Source organism: Xiphophorus maculatus, chromosome 7 (assembly GCF_002775205.1).
Source record: "Xiphophorus maculatus strain JP 163 A chromosome 7, X_maculatus-5.0-male, whole genome shotgun sequence".
Taxonomy (NCBI): Eukaryota; Metazoa; Chordata; class Actinopteri; order Cyprinodontiformes; family Poeciliidae; genus Xiphophorus; species Xiphophorus maculatus.
In genome coordinates this window covers 20,402,906-20,424,124 of record NC_036449.1, presented here as the reverse complement: position 1 = coordinate 20,424,124, position 21,219 = coordinate 20,402,906, and the positions used below count along the sequence as shown (strand labels likewise).

Below are 21,219 nucleotides of genomic sequence, written 5' to 3'. Positions count from 1 at the left end.
TGACAATAAAGGACTTAAGAAACTGCAGATTCGTTACCAGTATAGACAGTAGAAGTGGTTGCAATTCTCTTGAATTTAAATTGCATTCCAGAACAAAAGAATTAAAATTATGTGAAAGCTTCTTATTGTACATAAGCTGTTAATTTATTTCCCTTTTATAAGCTTTAGTAAGCATTAAATCATACATTGAACTAAATAATTTCTATTTGAACATCTTTGCTTGGTGCCACTTAACACAGTTTTCTATTCTGTACATCAACATTTACTTGGAAAGATCGTGAGGTTGAATTTAGCTTCAGAATGAATATATCATACTTTGATCCTGTATAAGGACTTGGGCTCTCTGTGGTACGCCACTCTTAACCCTGAAGTGAAAGAGCTCTTCATGTTGTTTATGAGACAAGAACTTTATTTAATATTGACCTCAAGGTCAGGGCTCCCGAAGAAAACCAAGCTGCACAAAGATCTGCTGTTCACAAAACAACAGAGCCACCCACACAATAGTATATTTTCTCAGGCAGTCATATATAATGTCCTATCAACATCAAGTTAAACACCCTAGGGTTGACTGACATGTGGATTGTTAATTATGAAAAATACATGTGTGTGAGCACTTGGTGTAAATGAATTAACAAATTAAGTCCTACTGGTTAGGTCCTTGAAGAAACAGCAAACACCAAACACCAAAACTATGGAATCCATCATATATTCAAATATATCAAAATTAAATATCCATCCACATCAATTCAGCCACTTGCCTGTGAGGTTTTTAAGACCCAGCTGTCGAAGGCCAAAGTTTCCATCCCGTCTATAATTCAGAAAGATTGCAAGCGAGTAGCGGTCCTCATAAAGCTTGGTTCCACGAATGATCCTCAAGTTCTCCAAAGGCAGGTAGTCGAACTGGTTCAGAGCCACCAACACGTAGCCAGTCACTTCTCGTATGGACTGTAAACAGAGTTATAGAAGGTTAATGTTAATTGGGGTTTTTTAGCATTCTGTGGCAAAAAAGTGCCACTGACAGAACCAATTTTTTTATAGTAAAGACACATGTCAATAATGATGAAAAACTAAAAAACTGGTGATTGTTTTGTGCAATATTGACAGTGAATATTTCTGAGGACTACAGAAATCAGAGTGCTGAAATATTTTATTCCTATACCAAAACAAAGTACTGTACAACAACAAGGTTTGATAATTCTTATTAATTTTAAATAAATGAATGCACAAAACCTGAAAAAATAGAAAAGAAAGGTGCAAACTATTAAACAGTAATGAAAATGAAAGGCCCACATCAGATCCTTGGTAGACCAAGTGTTCAAGGTCACTTTCCACATTTTCAATCATGCCAGGGAGTTGAGTTACAGCATTGAAGGCAGGAGATTTTGCTTCAGGGTTTGTGGCCTCGCTGCAAAACCTGGCTCAGGGTTCAGTGCTCATAGCCGGGTCTCGGCCTGGGGTGACTGAGTCACAAGGACAACCATTGCTTCACACTTTAAATGTCATTTAGGGAGGGTATAACGACTGTTGAGACACTGGCAAGGAGCCACTCATTCAGAGTTGCTGTAGCGTGAATCAAAGTGACAGCATGTGTCCTTTTTCTCCCTTCCACCCATCCGTGGTGGCTGTCATTAGTAGACAAGCAGTCAAAAATGTCTTTCCATGCTTGCCCAACTTATTTTGATAATCAACAAGTCTGTATGTGAAGTCCTGCTGCAACTTGTGCATTGAGCTGAAATAAGTAAGAAGGAAATACCTAATAGTTTAGTGACAGTGACTGACAGCTGACAAGTGGTGTGATCATCAGTCACTGGCAAACAAACGACAATCTCAGCTCAGCTAATGGCCATATGCAAAATATGTTTTCAAGTTCAGATTGTATTTGTTTTTTATGTAAGGGAATTTGTATTCTTCTGTGCATGCATTTTATGCTCAATACTTGTCTGTCCATGCAGCTATTGGTTTCAAGTAAAATAACAAGTTAGATGGCTTATATTATTTAGGATGTGATGAAATAATTTTGTTTGTATGCATTCATCACAAATCTACACTTCATGGTCTGTGCTGGTGTGGGTGAAGTTTTGAATGATTTTACATAGGAAGTTAAACCTTGCAGCCAGTCCATTGTTTTATACTGACAGAAATTACACACAGTGATCTGTCATCTGATACAGATATTTTATATAAATACATGCTTATGTCAGATGTGCAAGGAATGATTAACCGGGTGAGCAGATCTCATCAATTTACCAGTGGACAGTCTGATGGCTTCAGATTGAGTAATCTTGGAAATCATCACTTTAATTGCCTATATTATGTATTGAGAAATATACAGTATGTTGCAAGCTTCTATGTGTTAAACATCTAGATTAGTAAAAGTTGTGTTGGACAACTAATGTAAAATTACCTTTTTATATAGAGCTTTTACAGAGCAAGAATGTGCTGCAGTATCAATATAAAAGCTAAGCAGAGGAGCTCAATCTTTTTCTCAGATTGTCTGTGTCATATTGGACTATCATGACACAATGACAAGTTTAACAAATACATATATATGCCAAGTATATATGTATACTTGCCATATACATACATACGGCAAGTGCATGGTTCCTTTTAGATGAAGTTTTACAATATAAGGACCAAGAAAACATTAAATCTTCCTGTAAAAGTGTTGTAGATTAAAATTTATTTAAATTTAGATATTAGGATTGGTTTGGAATTGAAAATTAACTTTGATCATAAAGATCCCTGATTATTAGTTTGTGTACCTGTGTTGTAGAACTGTATGTTGAGCTTTTTTCCCCCTTATGTGTAACTATATCCTGGAAATTTGTATGAACACAAGGTGAAAAGCGCTCTTTAGGATATCTATGTAGTGCAGTGATATACGCAGTTTCATGTGATAACCTTTCATTCCCAATCCAGGTACTCTTTGCTTCTACACAGAAGCTTGCGCAGAACAGCAGCAACTAAAGTTGGCTGACTGTTTCTAACCATATTCAGAAACTAATAATTACTTCAGGGTCCACATTTCATGGGGGCTTTATACACATTTTTTTTTCTTTTTCTGAGACTGTTTATTACAGCACTTGCACTGTTGTCGGTTTGTTATTTTTCAGCTCCCAAATCAATACTTTACCAAGTGCAGTCTTGCAGAGGGAAATAAAACAAAGGAGAAAGAAGATGGCAGATGCACACTTTTTAACCCACACATTATTTGTTTGGTAATAAAATTCATGGGAAAAGAGAAACAACTTGTAGTGATTACCAGCTCTTGTCGAACTAATGTCTAAATCTGCCTTGTTCATGGCCATTTTTATTAAACACAGATCATCAAGCCCCTCCAGCCTGATAGAGGGACCTGATGCAGCCTAAATGCAAAGTATGGCCACTTGAGAAAAACATGCATCTGGATTATAGCAGGCTGAACGACACACGGCTCCAAAGGGATAGAATGGCTATGTATCCCTTAAGTTGGTGATAACACAAACGTTCACATGGTGCGGTACAGGTACCAATATAATAAAATGTTTACTGTGGCCACATTTTTGTATCTTTATCTTATTTTATCCACAATTTTGTTGTAAATACACTGAATTTGGTGAGATGCTAATTTCCATCTGTATTCCAATGAACGAAACACAACATACAAAAAACAACATCAATAAAACATAAATAAATAATAAAACAACAAAATAGAAACAATGTTAGAATGAATAAACCTATGTTAAGATACTTTTCACAAAGTGATAATGTATTTTAAAAGGTTCACAAAACAATGTTTCATGAACTAGACACAGGAGGCTCCTAAAAGTGACTAAATATAGCAATTTGTCTTTCCATCAAATTGATTTTCCTTCCTTCTGAACAAATCTGTCCTCATAACAATGCAGCCACCACCATGTTTTAACATGGGGATGGTATATTATGCTGATTTGTAGTGTTAGTGTTCTCCCAGATGTAGCCTTTTACATGTTGGCCAGAAAAGAAAATATTGGTCCCATCTGATTAGAGCATCTATTTCCACATATTTTGGATGTTCCCCGCATGGGTTGTGGCAAACGTCTTATAGCTTTCTTTCAATAATATATTTTTTTCTACTTCTCTGTACGTCATATACACCATGTTTGTAAAAGCTGTCTTGCTGAAAGCTTTCAAAACTTGAACTGCTGCCCATTCAGTTACCATGAACCTATGACCCCTTGTTTGGCCTGACATTTAATTTGATTGCCATGTCTAAGGTAAGTTCTCATGAGAGGTTTAATCAAATTCTGCTTTGAACCACTTCACAACTTTACCCTGACCTATCTGGCCTGTTTCAGGATTCATAAGTATGGTTATTCACTAATATTTTCTGAAAACCTCTAAGGTTTCCACATTAAGTGCCATCTGAATGCACCTTTTTGTAATGGATGTTATTTATGGGGCTAAATACATAAGCATTGTATATACTTTTTTGAGAATTATGTTTGTAAATATATTTAAATCATGGATACCTTTCTTTCCACTTCAAAATTATGCATAGCTTTCAGTTGGGCTGTCATATAAAATCTTGATAAAACGCATTAAAATTTGTGATTGTAACATCTCTAATATAAAAGGTTCAAATGGGTTCCTAATTATATAAGGCACTGTAAGAACACAGTAAACTTACAGTCAAAATTTAAAGCAAATTATTTGTCAAAAAAGTTTTGAAAAAAATTAAAACAGGTATCTGAAGTACATAGGAGGACCAGCCAAACAAGAAACAAATTTATACAGAGAAGTTAACATATTGTAAGTAAAATTAAATATAATTATTTAATGGGACCCTTCACTGGTGTCATCCGACTTTACATTAATTCTTAAAGGTCAATGAATAAGTATCTCAGCAACAGTGAACAAAAGAGATGGTGAGAGCCAGATTCAGTAGATTAACAGGGATTTCTCCCTTTTTCAACCCAAGCAGAAGCATTTGTGAGCGGAAGTGTGGCAGCGGAACAAACCCCTCACTTGAGTCACTGAGACGTGCACAGTTTTGAAATTGAGTCCTTCAATCCCTGAGCTCTGAAGGAAGAAGAGAGGAAGGTTTTGAGTAGAATCAGTGAAGGAAGGACAAAGAATTGGGGAAGAAAAGAACCATGAAGAGCAACAGATTGGCAACAGATGACAGGTTAAGAGTTTGGGTTGTGTTTTACTTAATTTTCAAGACATAATTGATACCATGTTTGAGACGAAAAACAACATAGACAAAAGGTTTGGAGCACATATTATGTTAGAAATGTTGGGGAATGGGCTTGATTAACATTTTTGAAAAAAAAAAAAACTTAGACAATGGTATGATTCCTTCTCATTTCCATACATATTGAGGCAAGCGAATGTTCTATGCAGAGATGCAGCCATTGAAGACAAATACACAGTGCTGGTGTACTGGGAGGGCTTAGGGTTTCCTTCACTAAGCTCGCTTCCTCTATTTCCGTATTGCATCAATAAATCCTCTGCCTGAGCTCACTTTCACATCTGTAAGCAGGCACAGAAGCCGGATAAAGTGTCCATAAGTGTAACTAAGAAAATCCCCCTGAGTTCTCTCAGAGATCATCCTCAATGTAAATGACATCCAGATTAAAATATTAAGTCAGTGACAAATGTAAAATGTTTGAAACCGTGGGCCAGACATTGATTTTCAAAACTTTACAAACAAAATTGGACAGTCCTTTAAATATGTACCCTCTTCAAAAATGCAACTATCCATTCATTCATTCATGGTGCTTGTTTCTCCATTTTAATACTGGGCAAGTTTGGATTTGGGTTCAAATTATTAGTGTTTATTACTTTTTCTTTGTTTCAATAGAAAATATTTGTTTCTTGCAAATTTTCAAGAAAAAAATCAACCTAAGTGAAATAATGTAATAACGCAATTACAGTAATGCAGTGTAATAATGTCTAACAAAACCAACTTCATCAGGAAGTTCCCATTTATAGTATAAATACCTCATTTAGATTTTGTTATGATACTCATCAAATATTGTAAAAACAGGCTTGTAGTTTCGAAGTTCGACAACCAATTATTTAACTGGTTGCTGAACCAATTAAATAACTGGTTCTCCTTAATTTATTATCCCCTTAATAAATTAAGGGGATAAAGGAGATTGTTTGCTTTGGACGCAAGGCAACACGGAGCACACCATAAAGATCTAGAGATCTACAGATGGGACTTAAAGGCAGTATTATGAAAATCAACATTTTCGCGATTTATAAGGATAAGCTTAATTAATGGATGAGATAGATGCTTATTTGAGAGTGCTGCTTCATCTATAGTTTCAAAACTTTAAATAGTCCAGATTGGAATCTGACAAAAACAGCAAATTATTCACATCTTTGCTTCTTCACTTTCAGTCAACAACTGTGCCCTTTGAATTGGGGCACTAGTGTCTTAGAAGATAAAGGTCATCACTCACAACAACTTTGTGCTAATTTGAAGTGGCCTTCCCTATACGGGTACAAATATTTCTAAACCCTGCCAGCAAAATGTCCCTTGTAGCACACCATAGCCACAAGATACCCTAGTTGCAGAGGTCAAAGTTTTACATTTTCCTTGAATGTTTCCCTGATGTTTGCAACATCCTAATATTATAACAGTATATTTCTGCTTTAGGAACTCCTTTTGGCATTTTGGTTAATACAACGACTAAATATATAATCTCTTTTCTAGTTTGACATCCTTGGTTCACTTCTACAGGAAAGTCTTAGAATATCACTTGCAGTTTTGACCTATGTATTAAGTGTCTTGACGAGCACAGCAGATGTACAGTTCCACCAGGTGTTTGCTAATTACTGTTGGTGTGTTTCATTGTTTGTGAAAACAGTTTAGGTGTTTGAAGCTGATTCTTGTGTTTCTCTGAGTAGTGAGGAGCAACTGCGTGTCATACTTTGAGCTACTCTGTTACAGATTGGTCACTGCTTTAAGCTGCTGCAGCCTACTACTGCAATGCTGAGAAAAGTTCAGATTTGTGGGGAGTGAGAAAAACCGGGAAAAAATATAAAATTTGAAAAGTTTACTGAGAAATAATTCATTTTACCTTTCTGGTTCATTAATACCAGACTAGATTGAAGCAGGCCAGCGGTAAAGGGCAGACTAAAATAAAGATGTTATTTCTTACGGTACTTGTTTGCAAGTTTTAAAAATATATATTGAGAGTCAACATAGTTTGTAAATATGTAAGACTGCTATGAGTGATCAATTTTCTTTGGGTCAAAAATGTGGAGCTGAAACATAGGTTTGCACCCCACTTTTAAAAATGGGGTAGTAGCTGATCTGCTTGCTCAATTGTTCAGGCAGGCACCTATGTCACTGATCATGTTCATCCCTATATGACTATCATGTTCACATTTCCTATTGGCTACATTCAGTAGGATAATATACCATGTCACAAAACTTAAGTCACCTCAGTCTGGTTTCTTGAACATTAAAATGTGTTCATGATATTCAAATGGTGTCCACAGTCATCAAATCCAATAGAGGACATTTGTGATGTGGTGACACAGGTGTTTTACGTCACAAAGCAAGATCTGGAAAAAAAATAACAAAATCAAACAACAACAACAAAAAACAAGATAAGACACCAATGTCATGCCCAGTGAAGTAACCAGTAAGCATGAGGAAACTCCACTGCACTCACTGACATTCACACACAGCTAGTGACAATGGCCTCCATGCTATCTTCCACTGCCTATCTTCCAGCAGCTCATTCCTATTCCAGCTCCTGACAGTTTCAGAATTAAACTTAAAAGATCCATAATTGAGACAGACTCTGCCACCAGCAGGAAAACAATGAGGCAGTGTCCATCCCATGCATTGCTGTGAGTAGCAATAATACAAATGGTGATACTAAATCTTTCTTTACTTTTTTCCCCACCTCCACTCTATGAACATAACTTAATAAACATAATCGGTGTTAAAATCTCTGCAATTCTAAAATATTTACTAAATTTTCCACAGTATAATCTGTGCTATTTACAACAATATATATACTGTATGTTTTGCTTGACTAACATAAATAATAAACCATGAAACTTGCATTTAAAAGTTTTTAATGAAGATTTTGCTTAAAGTTAACCTAATCAGCATGGCTGTAGCAGCTGTTCCAAATGATGACACTCATTATCTACCTTATAAAGAAAGGGGACTTCATTAGATCCAATTAGCCTCACATTTTCTTCTACCTGAACACTGCTCGTAATCTAGACCTGAGTACCTGACATTTGCAATGGTATACCAAAACAACCCGAGTTTTATCATTTGTCTTACCTTCAGAAGACGGATAAAGAAGGATACAAAAGGAGAACAGTAAAGTGACACTACTTCCCATGAGAAGAACTTCCAACTCCATCATAGCACTAGTAATGAGTGGACTCCTATGGGGAATTCTCTAAATTGACTAATTTGTAATTGATTCAGTGCATTAATTACCAGCCTGGTTACGCATGTGTCATGGTTAATATTGGGCCAATCTGACGAGGCTGCGAGTCTTGTCTGCGTTGGGACTGTTCGGGTGAGGCAGCCATTATTTAATTATGCCACACATATATCTGCGGCGAGGCAAGTCTTAATTCGAGAGTAATCACTTCTGCACGTTCCCCTACAATGAACTGATGTGCAGGCAGAGAAAACTGAAGCAGTAGAAGGACCTGGATCAATGTAGCCCATGGTTAGCTCCTTAATCAGGCCTGGGAAACAATTCCCATGGTATAACATATCCTTCCAATATAAGAACATAGTGCACTGTCTTGAAAGTTTACCATGACACCAAGGGTCTCACTTTACACTGTGCTGGTGATTTATGTCTACATTTTGTGCGTGTTAGAGCTCTTTGTTATATGTTTATGACAAAACAATTAACAAGCAGCAACTTGTTAATGTGTCAAAGTAGTATTAAAATAAATAATAACATACAAAAACAAATGTCAACTTCAGAAGTTAACTATTCAGTACACAGTATCCATTAAAATGTAGTTTAAAGTCAGTATAAATACAGCCATATGTTAAAAGCGTCACAGACTTGTTAGAAAATATAACTTTTAACTCAGCAACAGCTTGTTTTCAGCCCTGAGCAAAGAGGGAAGATAATAGAGAACTTTCTCTCTCATTTAATTGAACATTTTTCTGCTTTGATCAGCAACAGGCATCTTCTAGCCGTTCTTCAAGTGTTTTGACCTTGCACAAAACACTTGGAGAATAAGAAAAGCAATGCTTTTCACCCAAAAAGTATATAGATTTTACTGTGCCCTGTTTAAATGTGGCAATATGAGCAGCGCCAACAGTAGCAGCTTAAAATTACAGGGTGTTCTTTATGCAGTACATTTGCTAACTATTTTGACAAATCATAAAGAAACAGATAAGAGACATTCTAAAACGTTGTCTCTGACATCTTTAGACAGTCAGAACTTTCACCTAAGCTACAACTTTTTTTAGACACAAACTGCAAAAATATGAAACTTAAAAAGTGTGGAAAAACATGCTTCCTTCCCAATTATTGTAGCTTTAGGATTAGATCAATATTTTGCTGTGTGTCATATTTGCCTTTTTAGTTGACTTGGAGTCTCATACCAATCACCCCCTGGGAGTGCTTTGGATTGTCTGCTCAGACCCTCTGTTGCTGGAGGGGAGGTTGTCACACTGTGGCCCGGTTACTTCTGTCCTCCAGCACTACACCACCGAGACTGCTAAGTGCTGCTGTGAGGGAGACTCAACCATCTTAATGGTCCTAAAAGTATTATTAGCTAATAAAGGCTGATAGGTCTCATGGCCCTATAAATTTTAAAGGACAAAGGAAAACAGACATTGTGACTGTTTTGGTCTTAGTCTAAGATTTGTGTCCACTGACTTGGACTTTGACAAATTCTGCATGGAAAAAGGTGAGATGTGGTACTGCAGAAGACATCAAAGGTTGGCAATGAATGTCGAGCTTTGATGTCAAAGTTGTATTGACTAAAATAATCAAAAAGCACATTCTTTTCTGCTAATCAAGTTGAAAATGGAAACTCACATTATTAGTTTTATTTCTGTTCATGTTAAAACCCAAATTTTAGATTTTACAAAAATAGGAATATTACATAAAACCAATTAAAAACAGATTTTGATGACCAAAGTATTGGCCTGACGTGGGAGAAGAACCGTACTGTGCCATCTATGCATGCAATACTTGGTCGCTTGTTTTGGGACTACTTTAGAGATTGGGCAGTGATGTAGCCAATCAAGTACTGAGCAAACACTGTGATTAAATCAGGTATGAGTAATCCAGTCTTTGTAGACATGTGCAAAGGTCTGCAGGAAACTGACATGTTTCCAGAAAGCTGAAAAAAGAAGTGCTTTAAAATTTTCTTGTGGACAACTGCACTGACTTTTGTGTACAGATAACATAAATCCCCAAACCATCACTGTGGTATCTTCATCTTGTACAGTGGTGGAGAAAGTACTCAAAAAATGTACTTAAGTAAAAGTACAAATACACAGACAAAAATGTATTCTAGTAAAAGTACACATTTTTACTTGAGTAAAAGTAAAAAAGTACTGGCTTTTAAAAATACTTAAGTACCAAAAGTAAAAGTACTTGCTGAATGCATTACCTACTCGCTAATACAATACCATTAAGTGTACCTATCATATTTAATTTTAATGCATCAGAAATGTGGCATTTTAATGAACAATGCCATAGAAAAAGCATGTTTTTATTGTGCTTACTCTCTGTGACAGTTTAGATTTAGATATGTGATTCTATGCATCATTATTTCAGGAATAGAACAATCTTGTCTTCTGTCCTAACATAGCATGAATTTCACTTTTTTGCCACTAGTGGGATTTATTTTGAAAGAAATCTAACAAAAAGGTAATGGAAAAAAGGTGGATGGGGGAGGACATGCAATCAAGGAGCCACGTAGCAGTGTTGTAATCAAGACCACCTAACCCGTGACCAAGTTATGACCAAGACCAGCGCCCCGCGCTACATGACACAATAAAATTAAGTGCACCTATCAAAATAAACAACGCTCAACTATGAACACTGTCCAAGGCGCATCAAGCAAGAAGTAACCAAGCAGAAGGAGCACTGTGACTGTTCTCCCCCTCCCCCCAACTGTAATGTCTGCCACCATGACAGGTGACTAAAACAACCAAAGAGCAATGAGCATGCTCTGCGTTCTTACGTTCTTGTTTTGTTTATTTGCCAATTAAATACATCTATATATATTTTTTTAATTCAATAAAAATAATAATAGCAACTGCAGTGTATGCAGAGCATCACAAGAACAAAGAATGGCTCTCAGTGAAGCTTCCAGTCCTATAGGACTTAGTAACGATCCGTCCAGAAGAATTGGATCGTTCATGGATGTTATATCATTATATAGCAGATGCGACACCTCAGTCAACACCTCCACTCAATAATTCAGTGCATGAGTGACAACTTTTTTTCATTGCAGATGCAACGTACGTATGTCTCCCTGTACAGCTAGGTTTGCTAACATCACATCCACATAGCTTATCTTTCTTTAAGATTCCTTTCCAAGTTACGCTAAAAGTTGGACGAAGTCTCCACTGTCTGTGAAAGCGAAGCGCTGCTGATTTTACATGTCACCAAATCTTATGATTTATGTAGCGGAATTCTATTACTGACGATTAGACAGACATCTTCTGCCGCTCAGAAGAAACCACTGTGCATGTCTTGGAGCTCCGCGTGCAAGTGAATGGAGGAGGCGATGGGTAACAACAGACATACCTAAGTCACGATATTGCTTGGATTTTACAGCGCCTTGTTAAGTCCCTGAACTTCATATTTTAACGAAAAACAAGTGCAATGTAACGATGTAACGAGTAATGCGACGGTTTTGTAGAAATGCAGTGAAGTAGAAAGTACAGATACTCATTGAGTACAGATATTCAAAAATTGTACTTAAGTACAGTAACAAAGTACTTGTCCTTCGTTACTTCCCACCACTGATCCTGTACCTAAATCAACTTTGAGTCTGACTCTCCTTTTATTTACCAAGCTTTACTTTGAAACTTTTTCTCTTTGGCCCAGGTAAGAAACTTCTAATTGAAGCACCAATTCCAGTCTTATTTCACACCTTGCTCAACTCCCCAAATCTCTTAAATGTGCTTTAATCCACATTCTTGTTAAGGCTGGGGTTATCCCTGTTACACGTGTATCGTTTTCTAACAGTCTTGCCGTCTTTCCCATTACTGTGTGGGTCACAACATGGTGATAGTATAACCTGTCTGTATTAAAAAGCCTTTCTGAGAAACTGAATTACATGCATAATCAACAAAATTACACTGAAACAAACATCTAAAATATCTTGGTATGTATAATGACTCTATAAATTAGTTATATCATTTGAAATTATTCTAATTTCTTGAGAGGTTCTGAATTGTAAAACATGGCCCACTATCTTATTCACTCAAGACTGTATGCCTAAGCCATGGTACTTCACAGTGAGTCATTTACAATATGTCTGTTGTTATGGGTGAGCAACACTTTATATAAATCATCAGTATAATATGGAAATTAAATAAAAACATCATCATAAAATAAAAACGCCTTCATGACTGGGTTGTAAAAACAATACATCTCCCCAAGATGGATGTAAAAATGCCCACCTTATATCTTCTCTTGTCTTGTCTAAGGTAAGTGATGACCCAGTGAAATGAAAAAGTGTTGGAGAGAAGAAGAAATAGGTGATGTAGCTTCCTGTTCTGACCACAGAGGAAATCTCTGAAATTGAAGATAAAGGTCTTGCTGTCTCCACAGGGAACCAAGAAATCAGTTCTCTGACCCACTTGGCTCTGCACATGCTCTCTCTTCCACACCCCCACACACTTACACACACACAGAGGCACCAAGTGGCTGCAAAGTCCAAGGGGACTTATTTGGCAGCAAGACCCAGTTGAAGATTTAAGAATTAAACAAACCCAGAAAACAATCATGTTTAATTAAGATGGCATTCTGAAGTGTTCCGGAGGAATTAGAACGGAACACTTTGACCTAATGTGATTTTTTTGCATATTGCTTTGAGATCATGCTCAGCAATAAACACAAAACGGAATACTTTATTTTAGTTTAGAGAAAAAGGACACATCCATAAAATACCATTATGATGGATGTGAGTAACTCCCCTTTCTCTTTGGCGTCAATAAACAATGAGACCTTTTACAAGTTCTTTGTAAAGCTCTTTCAAACACTAAAAGTCTAGTGTAGATGGATTACACTGCCTTACAAAACCATGTATTCACAAGAAATAGTACATTTTTAAATTAATTGTAACAATATCATGGTCTTGCCTCTTTCTTGTTCAGTAAGAACTGTTTCAATCCATCATCCAGAAATGGAAAGAGTATCTCACAACTGAAAACCTATGAAACTGAAAGTGACAGGGGAGCATTAAACAGAGAAGGGTTAATGATGTTGAAAGAAAACCTTTAGGGTCCCCATGTTTACAGCAAATCATTTAGGGGCCATAGCAAACAATTAGAAGATGGTGCTCAAAACAAATGAGATCAAAATACTATAATTCTTTTGCCTATATGTACAATAAAAGGGAATGGATGGAGCAACACCCCAGATAATATTGATCACACCATCTAAACAGTGAAATATTGTGGTGATAGGACCATACTGTGAGTATGTTCCAAAGTTCCACAGTGGGCCTAGGAACGTAGAAAAACTTTTGATGAGATCAAATAGAATATAGAAATTTTCTAAGTCAGAAAAGGTTGCCACTTCTCGTCCAAGTATAGTCTAAATGAATCCGAGTTTTGATGAGGAGGCTCTTTGTACATCCCATGATGTGGAGGCATTCATGTTTATGCTTATTGCTGTTGCAGTATCAACCATACTTACAGATTATTATTAACATATATCAAACTCTGCGTTTTTTCAAATATTTTTTTCAAAAGTATTTTTCAGTCAGCTTTGCTATCATTTTGGTCTTTCATTACCACAACTCATTTGCCCAACCTTTTTTGGGCAAAGGGGCAATAGCCCTTTTACTGTCAATGTTAAAGAAAGAGACAAAAAAGTCAGAGCAATTTTGGGTTCCAAGCTAGTTGTGCACTGGGCTAGACAAAAGCCTGTGTAATTACAGTACTAGTCACTTGTCCATTAGTGATAAAGACTTAGTCTCTCACATGGGTGGAGCTGGCACTGTCAGTGCATTTATTTCATGGTAAAAGCTGCAATTATACCGAAAGATACTCTGTATAAGTGTGTGGGTTTTATGTTTCTTTTTCATTCATGGTTATATACATTCTCTTCTCTTACAATCTTTCTTCTGTTCCTTTATCTGCACTTTGTCACTTTTTTACATGGGGATATTATCTGAATATAACAGTGTCATCAACTCAATGAGCAATTAAGGTATTCTTTCATCTATTTAGAGGGATAATAAGACTCATTGTGGGCAGAACAGGAACTAACACCTGCACATGCACACCCACAGAGGAGCACATACATTTTCATCAGCTTTTATTGGCTTCTTCTGTTTCCTCCTCAGAAAACAGCAGTAACTTTGAAAGTGGTAAGAATAAGAAAGTTTGTTTTTGCAGAGGATAGACCTCGATTGGCCATATGTACCCTATCACAGGATTAAACTTAAATGAAAACAATATAAATCTGGGATATTTGATCTATCCTTATGTTAAGTATAGATTAAAAAACACCAGCTGTTTTTCCACCTCTCTTCATCTGCAATACATTAACACCGTTGTGAAATACAGGAATACGTATTTGTATATATTGGGAAGAGCTCATAGCAGAGCTCAGAAAACATCGTTAGATGTAGCTGCCAAATTAATTCTCAGTATTTAACATGACTTTTATCAGTTCAACTCATTTCATGCATACACTCCTAATCAAAATCCTAAGAAATTAAAATATTTGCATTTCATTCAGGTGGTCCATAACCAACCTATAGGCAGAGTTTCAAAACACAAAAAGTAAAAACAAGAAACAAGTACAAACAAGAAGTTATTGAAAAGTGCATTCAAACTTAAACAGGTTGTTCATAACCTGATCAAAAGTTTAGGACCGTAGGCCTAGAAAGTCAAAATCTGAACATTAATCTGACTTTCACCTCACATGGTGATAGAGATGCACATTTTTATGAGCCTGAGGTGGTAAAGGCAAACATGAGTTGAATTTATTTGAACATGGCACGATTAAGGTGCACGACTAAGGCATGTTGCATTGCTTGGGAATGACGTTGTTCTTGGGATTGGTTGCGATATAGCAGTCATTGTAAATATCTTAAAAAGAAAAAATCTTAATTGGTAGAGGCAAAATACCTTTACTGGTGCAAAGACGAAGGATCCAAAGGGACGCCCGTGACAAGAAAGGATGATCCTTAGCTCAACTGAATGCCTTTACTAACACTTCCCTGGCCCAAAATCCATAACATGTCTTTAGGGTCAGGGTCCCTTTGTCAGGGCTTAAAGAAGAAACAAAACCCACAAAACTCTTCTTACTCTCCTAAATTTTTAGTTTCTCTTTTTTTATTTTACCCAATGAAGACATATACACGACAAAGTTAAATAATGTTCTAAGAATAAAACTAAACTCAACTAGATTACAGAAAGTAATTCTCTCAACACAATAATATATATATATTTTTATTTAAAAATCAACAATTGCATTTTCTTAAGTGACCATATTGCTTTTGTTATTTGTTGATAAGGTACAGTTATAAAACATTTGGTCTGTGTTGCTGCATTAATGGTTAAACACACATACAACTTGAGTCAGGGGTCAAAACGTATTGAGATAAGTGATAATTATTTGATGAAAAGTAAAATTGTAACCTTTTAATCTGGTTATTCAGTTGGTATGAAATCTTTTTTTTTTGGCATGCATGACCAGAATTGTCAAAATCAAATCAAAATTTGAAGTTGACCAATTTACCATTTCTTATTTTACTCTATTAAAGTGTTAATTAAAATAAGAAATGTATTGATAGTGGTTTTCTCATTGATTTTAATCATCTCTTTCATTTAGTGTTACTATTAGACAATTTAAAAATAAAATTATAGTTCAGAGGGAAAAACATAAAATGATTTTAATGGCACAACAACATAAGGTATACTGTTAACAAAACGTCAGCGTATATTGGTGTATGTAAAATTATAAACGATGAAGGAAGAAAAACATTTTGCTTGTAAAGGGCTACTGATCAATGTATTCTTGTTTGCAAGAGAGAACGAGAAAGAGAGATTCTTTACCTTTTATTTCAAAATAACTTTTCTGATTGTAATCATTAGGAAGGATGCTCAAGAACTGTATGTTCATTCCATGCAACCTGGAGGATTGAAATCAGCCATAAGTCTTTGGAAAGACAGTTAGAAACACATATTTGTCTTTTAAGACTTTGCTGCCATCCTTCTCAAGATAATTTAGCTTGCATGGGTCAAAAACCTTGACTGAAACGCCCTCCAAGGCCACCCGCCACACATTAGCCCAACTATTCTCTCTTGACCATTTATTCCCCAAACCCGCTGGTAACATTGGTTGATGGCTAATCAACTTTCAGCGCCTCCGAGTGTGTTATTACATAGCAATTGATGGATGGTACAATTACACCCTGTGTCACTTAGCTAAATGGCTATGTAATTCTAATGAGATTTTATTCAAACACTGACCGTAAGGAGAGCTGGAGGTGGGATGCTGAAGGAATCGGGGGTAGAAATGCTAAAGGCAGCAACATAAGCGATTGAAGCAAAAAAAGAGAGGTGGAACAGGAGGGCTTTAAGGACAAAAAGATACTCAGGTAACAGGATTAATATGTTTTTATTTTATCAAATGGAAGTAGTAAAAAAACAGCTGGCATCCTAAGGATGTCAACTGTCTTACAGTGAATGTAAATTTTAGTGCAGAGTTACGATAGTGGTTAAAATTAAGCTATTTTAGCAACTAAATGAAGACTAGAGTAACTGGCTTCCTAGTTCTGTGTCCATTCTTTAGTATTGGTGTATTAATACAAATAGATCAATGCATAAATATCACTATTATTATCTGGATTTCTCTAACATGACTTAAATGAATAAATAAATAATAAACAGATTTCATGCAATCCCAAATCTGATCTGGGATTGTCTCAATCTGCAGATCGAGGTTTTTAAGTATCGAATTACTCTCCCTGATCAACATAAAACACATATCCATATTTTAATACAGAAATAATAAAACTGTTTGGAAAGAGATTACTAATTTAGTTAAACTGAAGTTTGTAAAATATTTGTAATTCCTACCACTGATTATTTTTTCTCTACTGCTAAATTTTTTCTAAATATTCTCACTGTGGAAAAGATGTCGAAGTCACATGTAGATAGTAACTAGTTTCATTTACTCAGTGACACTTGAGTAACATTTTGGGTGGAAAATACTTTTAAGAGTAACATTGTACTTTTTTTGAGTAATATTATTATTACTCAACTTTATATGTTTAATTGTGATTCTATCGAAGAAGGAGACAATCTGAGAGCAAATAAAGCCGTGCATTCCTGGATTTAATAATTTCTATTTCTACCACACACACCAGTCAATAATTTTTAATATATTTTTTTTGAAAAGTCCAGTTAATTCAGAAACTTTATCACTAAGTGAAACACTATTATGTAGATTAATTACAGCCAGATTAACAATTGAAAGCATTCTTTTCTGTTAATTATGATCATTTCCCACTTATAGGTAAAAAAAAACCTAGACATTTTAAGTTAGGATATTGCATCAGACCAATAAAAAAAATTAACAGAAAATTTTGCTTTGTAAAATTAATTTTAGTACCTTCCCCAAAATGTTCAGATTTAAAAGGTACTTCTATGCTGTTAAACCAGTCATTGAAATTCATATTATAATGTTTTGAATATGCATGATTGTAATGTAAGATTGAGATTTTACAAAACAGACAAGGTGAGTAAATAGCCTGATCTCAGACAGAACTCATACTGCTGAGGTATACTGTAACTTTTAATGTGTGAACAGAAAAATAAATCATAACAGCAGGAGAGATGAACAAAACCCACTATAGAGGACTAGGCTAGCCAAAACCACAAGGTTCCTTATTATTATGCATGGAACTACAAGCAGAAGTTGAATTCAGAAAAATGAAAAAAAAAAAAAAAAGCCAGAGGGGATTATAGTTGCAAGTGTTTTCAATAGGTTTAGCTATCAATGATGACTTGGTAATGGGGATGATAAAATGTGGTTCCAGAGGAGCAATTCTGCTTGGGAGTTAAGCCTAAACACATGCCATTCTTAAAAAGGACTCCCTCAAGTCACACTGCATGCAAGAAGTGAACTGAAATCTTACTCCATATCATTCACATTTCTTTTATTCATACAGTTATTGATTCATTTTTTTCAAGCTACAGAAGGAGCTAGATATGAAGTCTAAATGCAAACTGAGAAGCAGGGTGGTCTGTTCCTTTTTCAGCCCTGCTTATCCGTACCTGTTTTACAATAGCAATTTATTTCAAAATATGCAAAAAACAGCCATTATTAACTTGAAAATCTCTACCAACCAGTTGTGGACTGATTCATTTGTGCACCTAATTAATAGACTATTCAATTTGCTTTTAAAATAAACCACAACTTTAGAATTTGAACAATATGAAAGAATGCACCTATCCTTCCTAGGGGGAAATAACTGAGTTTGGTGATGATGGTCAAATATTGTGGGAGAAGGTTGTTTTTTTTTAGATACTTGAGTCGCAATTTTGTTGAAGAGTATTTTCATCTTTTTGAAAATGAAAAGGAGTTTACAATATTCCAATGGTCTCATTAGTTACCAAATCTCAATCCAAGGAAGCACCTTCATGATGTGTTGAAATTAAAGATTTACAGTACAGACCAAAAGTTTGGACACACAGTTGTGTCCAAACTTTTGGTCTGTACTGCAAACAGGGTTCAGTTGAATACCACCAAGGTGAACCAAATGAAGAGGCCAGGAAAAGTATGTGTGAGTAGAAGAACTTCCAAAGTTGCAGATATGCACAGCCTAAATATGTATTTGATGGATGGGGATTTGAGAGAAGTGTTGCCCTGGCTAAGAGTAACTTCTCTAGTGCCATATTTCACATAACGTCCCATGCATATCCATGCATACACAAATAAAAGTGTTTGTCAAAACACACACATACACACCCACAAACTTGACACAGTCAGATTTTGACTATCATTTACTGCTTCTTTTCAATGCAAAAATGGAGAGTCATTCATTTTAAGGTGCTGCTGCCCCCATATCTCTCACATTCATCTTTTTCACACACATTCACATGCTATATATTTGGTAACTGCTGGAGGTGAAAGAGGAAACTTGGAAAGTCAAATGCTGTTATTTGGGGGGAACAAATTAAATGTATAATATCTCAAATGTCAAAGCCTGTAACATGACAATGCAGAGGAGACTACAATCTTGCCCTGTCATCAAGGTCTTTATGATAATTGGTATCACAAACCTAAGAAACTATTTGAGCCCAGTGGGAGTGTATAAAGTAAGCTGTGCAGAATGAGAAGCACTATCTGAGAAAAGAATGAGACCGGTAAACATTTAGTACAAGGTGAAGAGAATGCACCATTATTTCAGTCCAAAAGTCAAACTTTTGCTCACTAGCCATTCTCCTCAGGACTTCTCTCTCAATGGTGTCATTTCCAACCCCACACTGTCCTTCTTCGTGTCAAATTAAAGTGATGGAAGTGAACTTGAGGAGACACTAATTGCAACTGTCAATCCAATCTAGGTTAGGGCTGAAAGACAGGGGCTCCCAAGCACTTCATCAGTCTTCATTAATATTGAAGGAGTTTGCTGAGGAGCATGGGGCCAACGTAATCTGCGCTCATCTAACAGTGCATCAGAAATTAGGAAGCTGGGGAGGGCAGTGATGTTACCCAAGGGACAAATATGCCAGTCAAAGAGGAATATGAAGCGAGATATCAGGGGACAGCAATGGTGTGCAAGAAAAGTGCCTCTAAATTTTGTGGGAAAAGGAAAATAAAATGCAAAATAAGCATTTTTAGATCTCATGAGTACAAATGATAGACTAGCCTAAGATAATTTACTACCACTGTAATATGCTACTATATGGCATCTGCATCAGATTTACTGCAAATACCTACAAAATTGGGTTCCATCTTGGTAGTAATTGCTTTTCTCTGAATATTGATGAAATAGAATACATTCTCTTAAGTAACTGAATAAAATAATTCTGTGTATTTTTCCAATGTAAACCAATGAAAAACTTTTGCTCACTCGCTAAATGCGAAAAAAAACAAAACATTCTTTGCTATTCTAATTCAGAAGTTTGCATTTGGTCAGTATCAAAGATAATTATACTGTATGACTTGGGTCAAACAAGACTTGGGTTTCCTTCCACAATCCTTTTATAGGTTAAATGACCCAATTCAGCAAGTCCTGACACAGATAGAAGCAGGAGGATGTGTTTTACTGATCACCATGCTGCGTACATGTTGAGATGAAATTATTAATAATGTCTCACCATATAATGTCTTTACCCTTAGATCAAACTGAGAAGTATTTTTAGATTTGTCAACAAAGTTGGCTTTCTGACAACAGCTTTATTAAATGTTATCAATATATTTTTCACATTTCTAAATTTCCTCTAACATCTAAGGCATTGATGCTAATTAAACATAATTTAAAAGCCATAACCTGAGTAATAAGTCTGAATGTTATATATCAAGTATTATCTGAGACATATCCATGCTTTATTGGGATCAATAAGGTATTTTTGAATTTGAATTTGTAACCACAGTGTGCCTATCTTCTGATGGCTACTTTCAGCACCAGCTCACAATCCAAAAGAAGACTTTTGGGATGTGGAGGGTTTCCCCCAGTGTGTTATAAATCTGGCAGGCCACCAGGCCTTAGCTGCTCCCTAGTAGCCGGAAGCTAGTTTTACTGTTGGCGCATTGCTTTCACTCTGCCTGATTGTGCACGTGGCGTATAATGAGTGTGCCAACTTTTAATCAAAACTGTGATTGAATTCATTATAACATGTACATGGTTGTTTTTTTCTAAAATTCTTTAGGTGGGTAAAATGTAAAATAATAATGTTTATGTTTAAATGTGAGAAATATAGAGAACATGCTTATCAAACTGTTACATTGATTATATTATTGGTAGAAAAAAGTTTAAAGATTGCCGTAGATGCCACTACCATCACATTCTAGATCAAAATGGGGCTTT

The 21,219-nt window shown here is 35.8% G+C and overlaps 1 protein-coding gene across 2 annotated transcripts in view; it reads right to left on the bottom strand.

Annotated features, from left to right (window-relative positions):
* Positions 1-21,219, bottom strand: part of LOC102231767 (receptor tyrosine-protein kinase erbB-4) — a 282,261-nt gene that overhangs the window by 116,294 nt on the left and 144,748 nt on the right. For both annotated transcript variants that reach the window (XM_023337224.1, XM_023337225.1), the window contains exon 3: positions 759-945. In XM_023337224.1, coding sequence (XP_023192992.1) covers positions 759-945 — 187 coding nt within the window. The remainder of the gene's footprint in view (positions 1-758; positions 946-21,219) is intronic.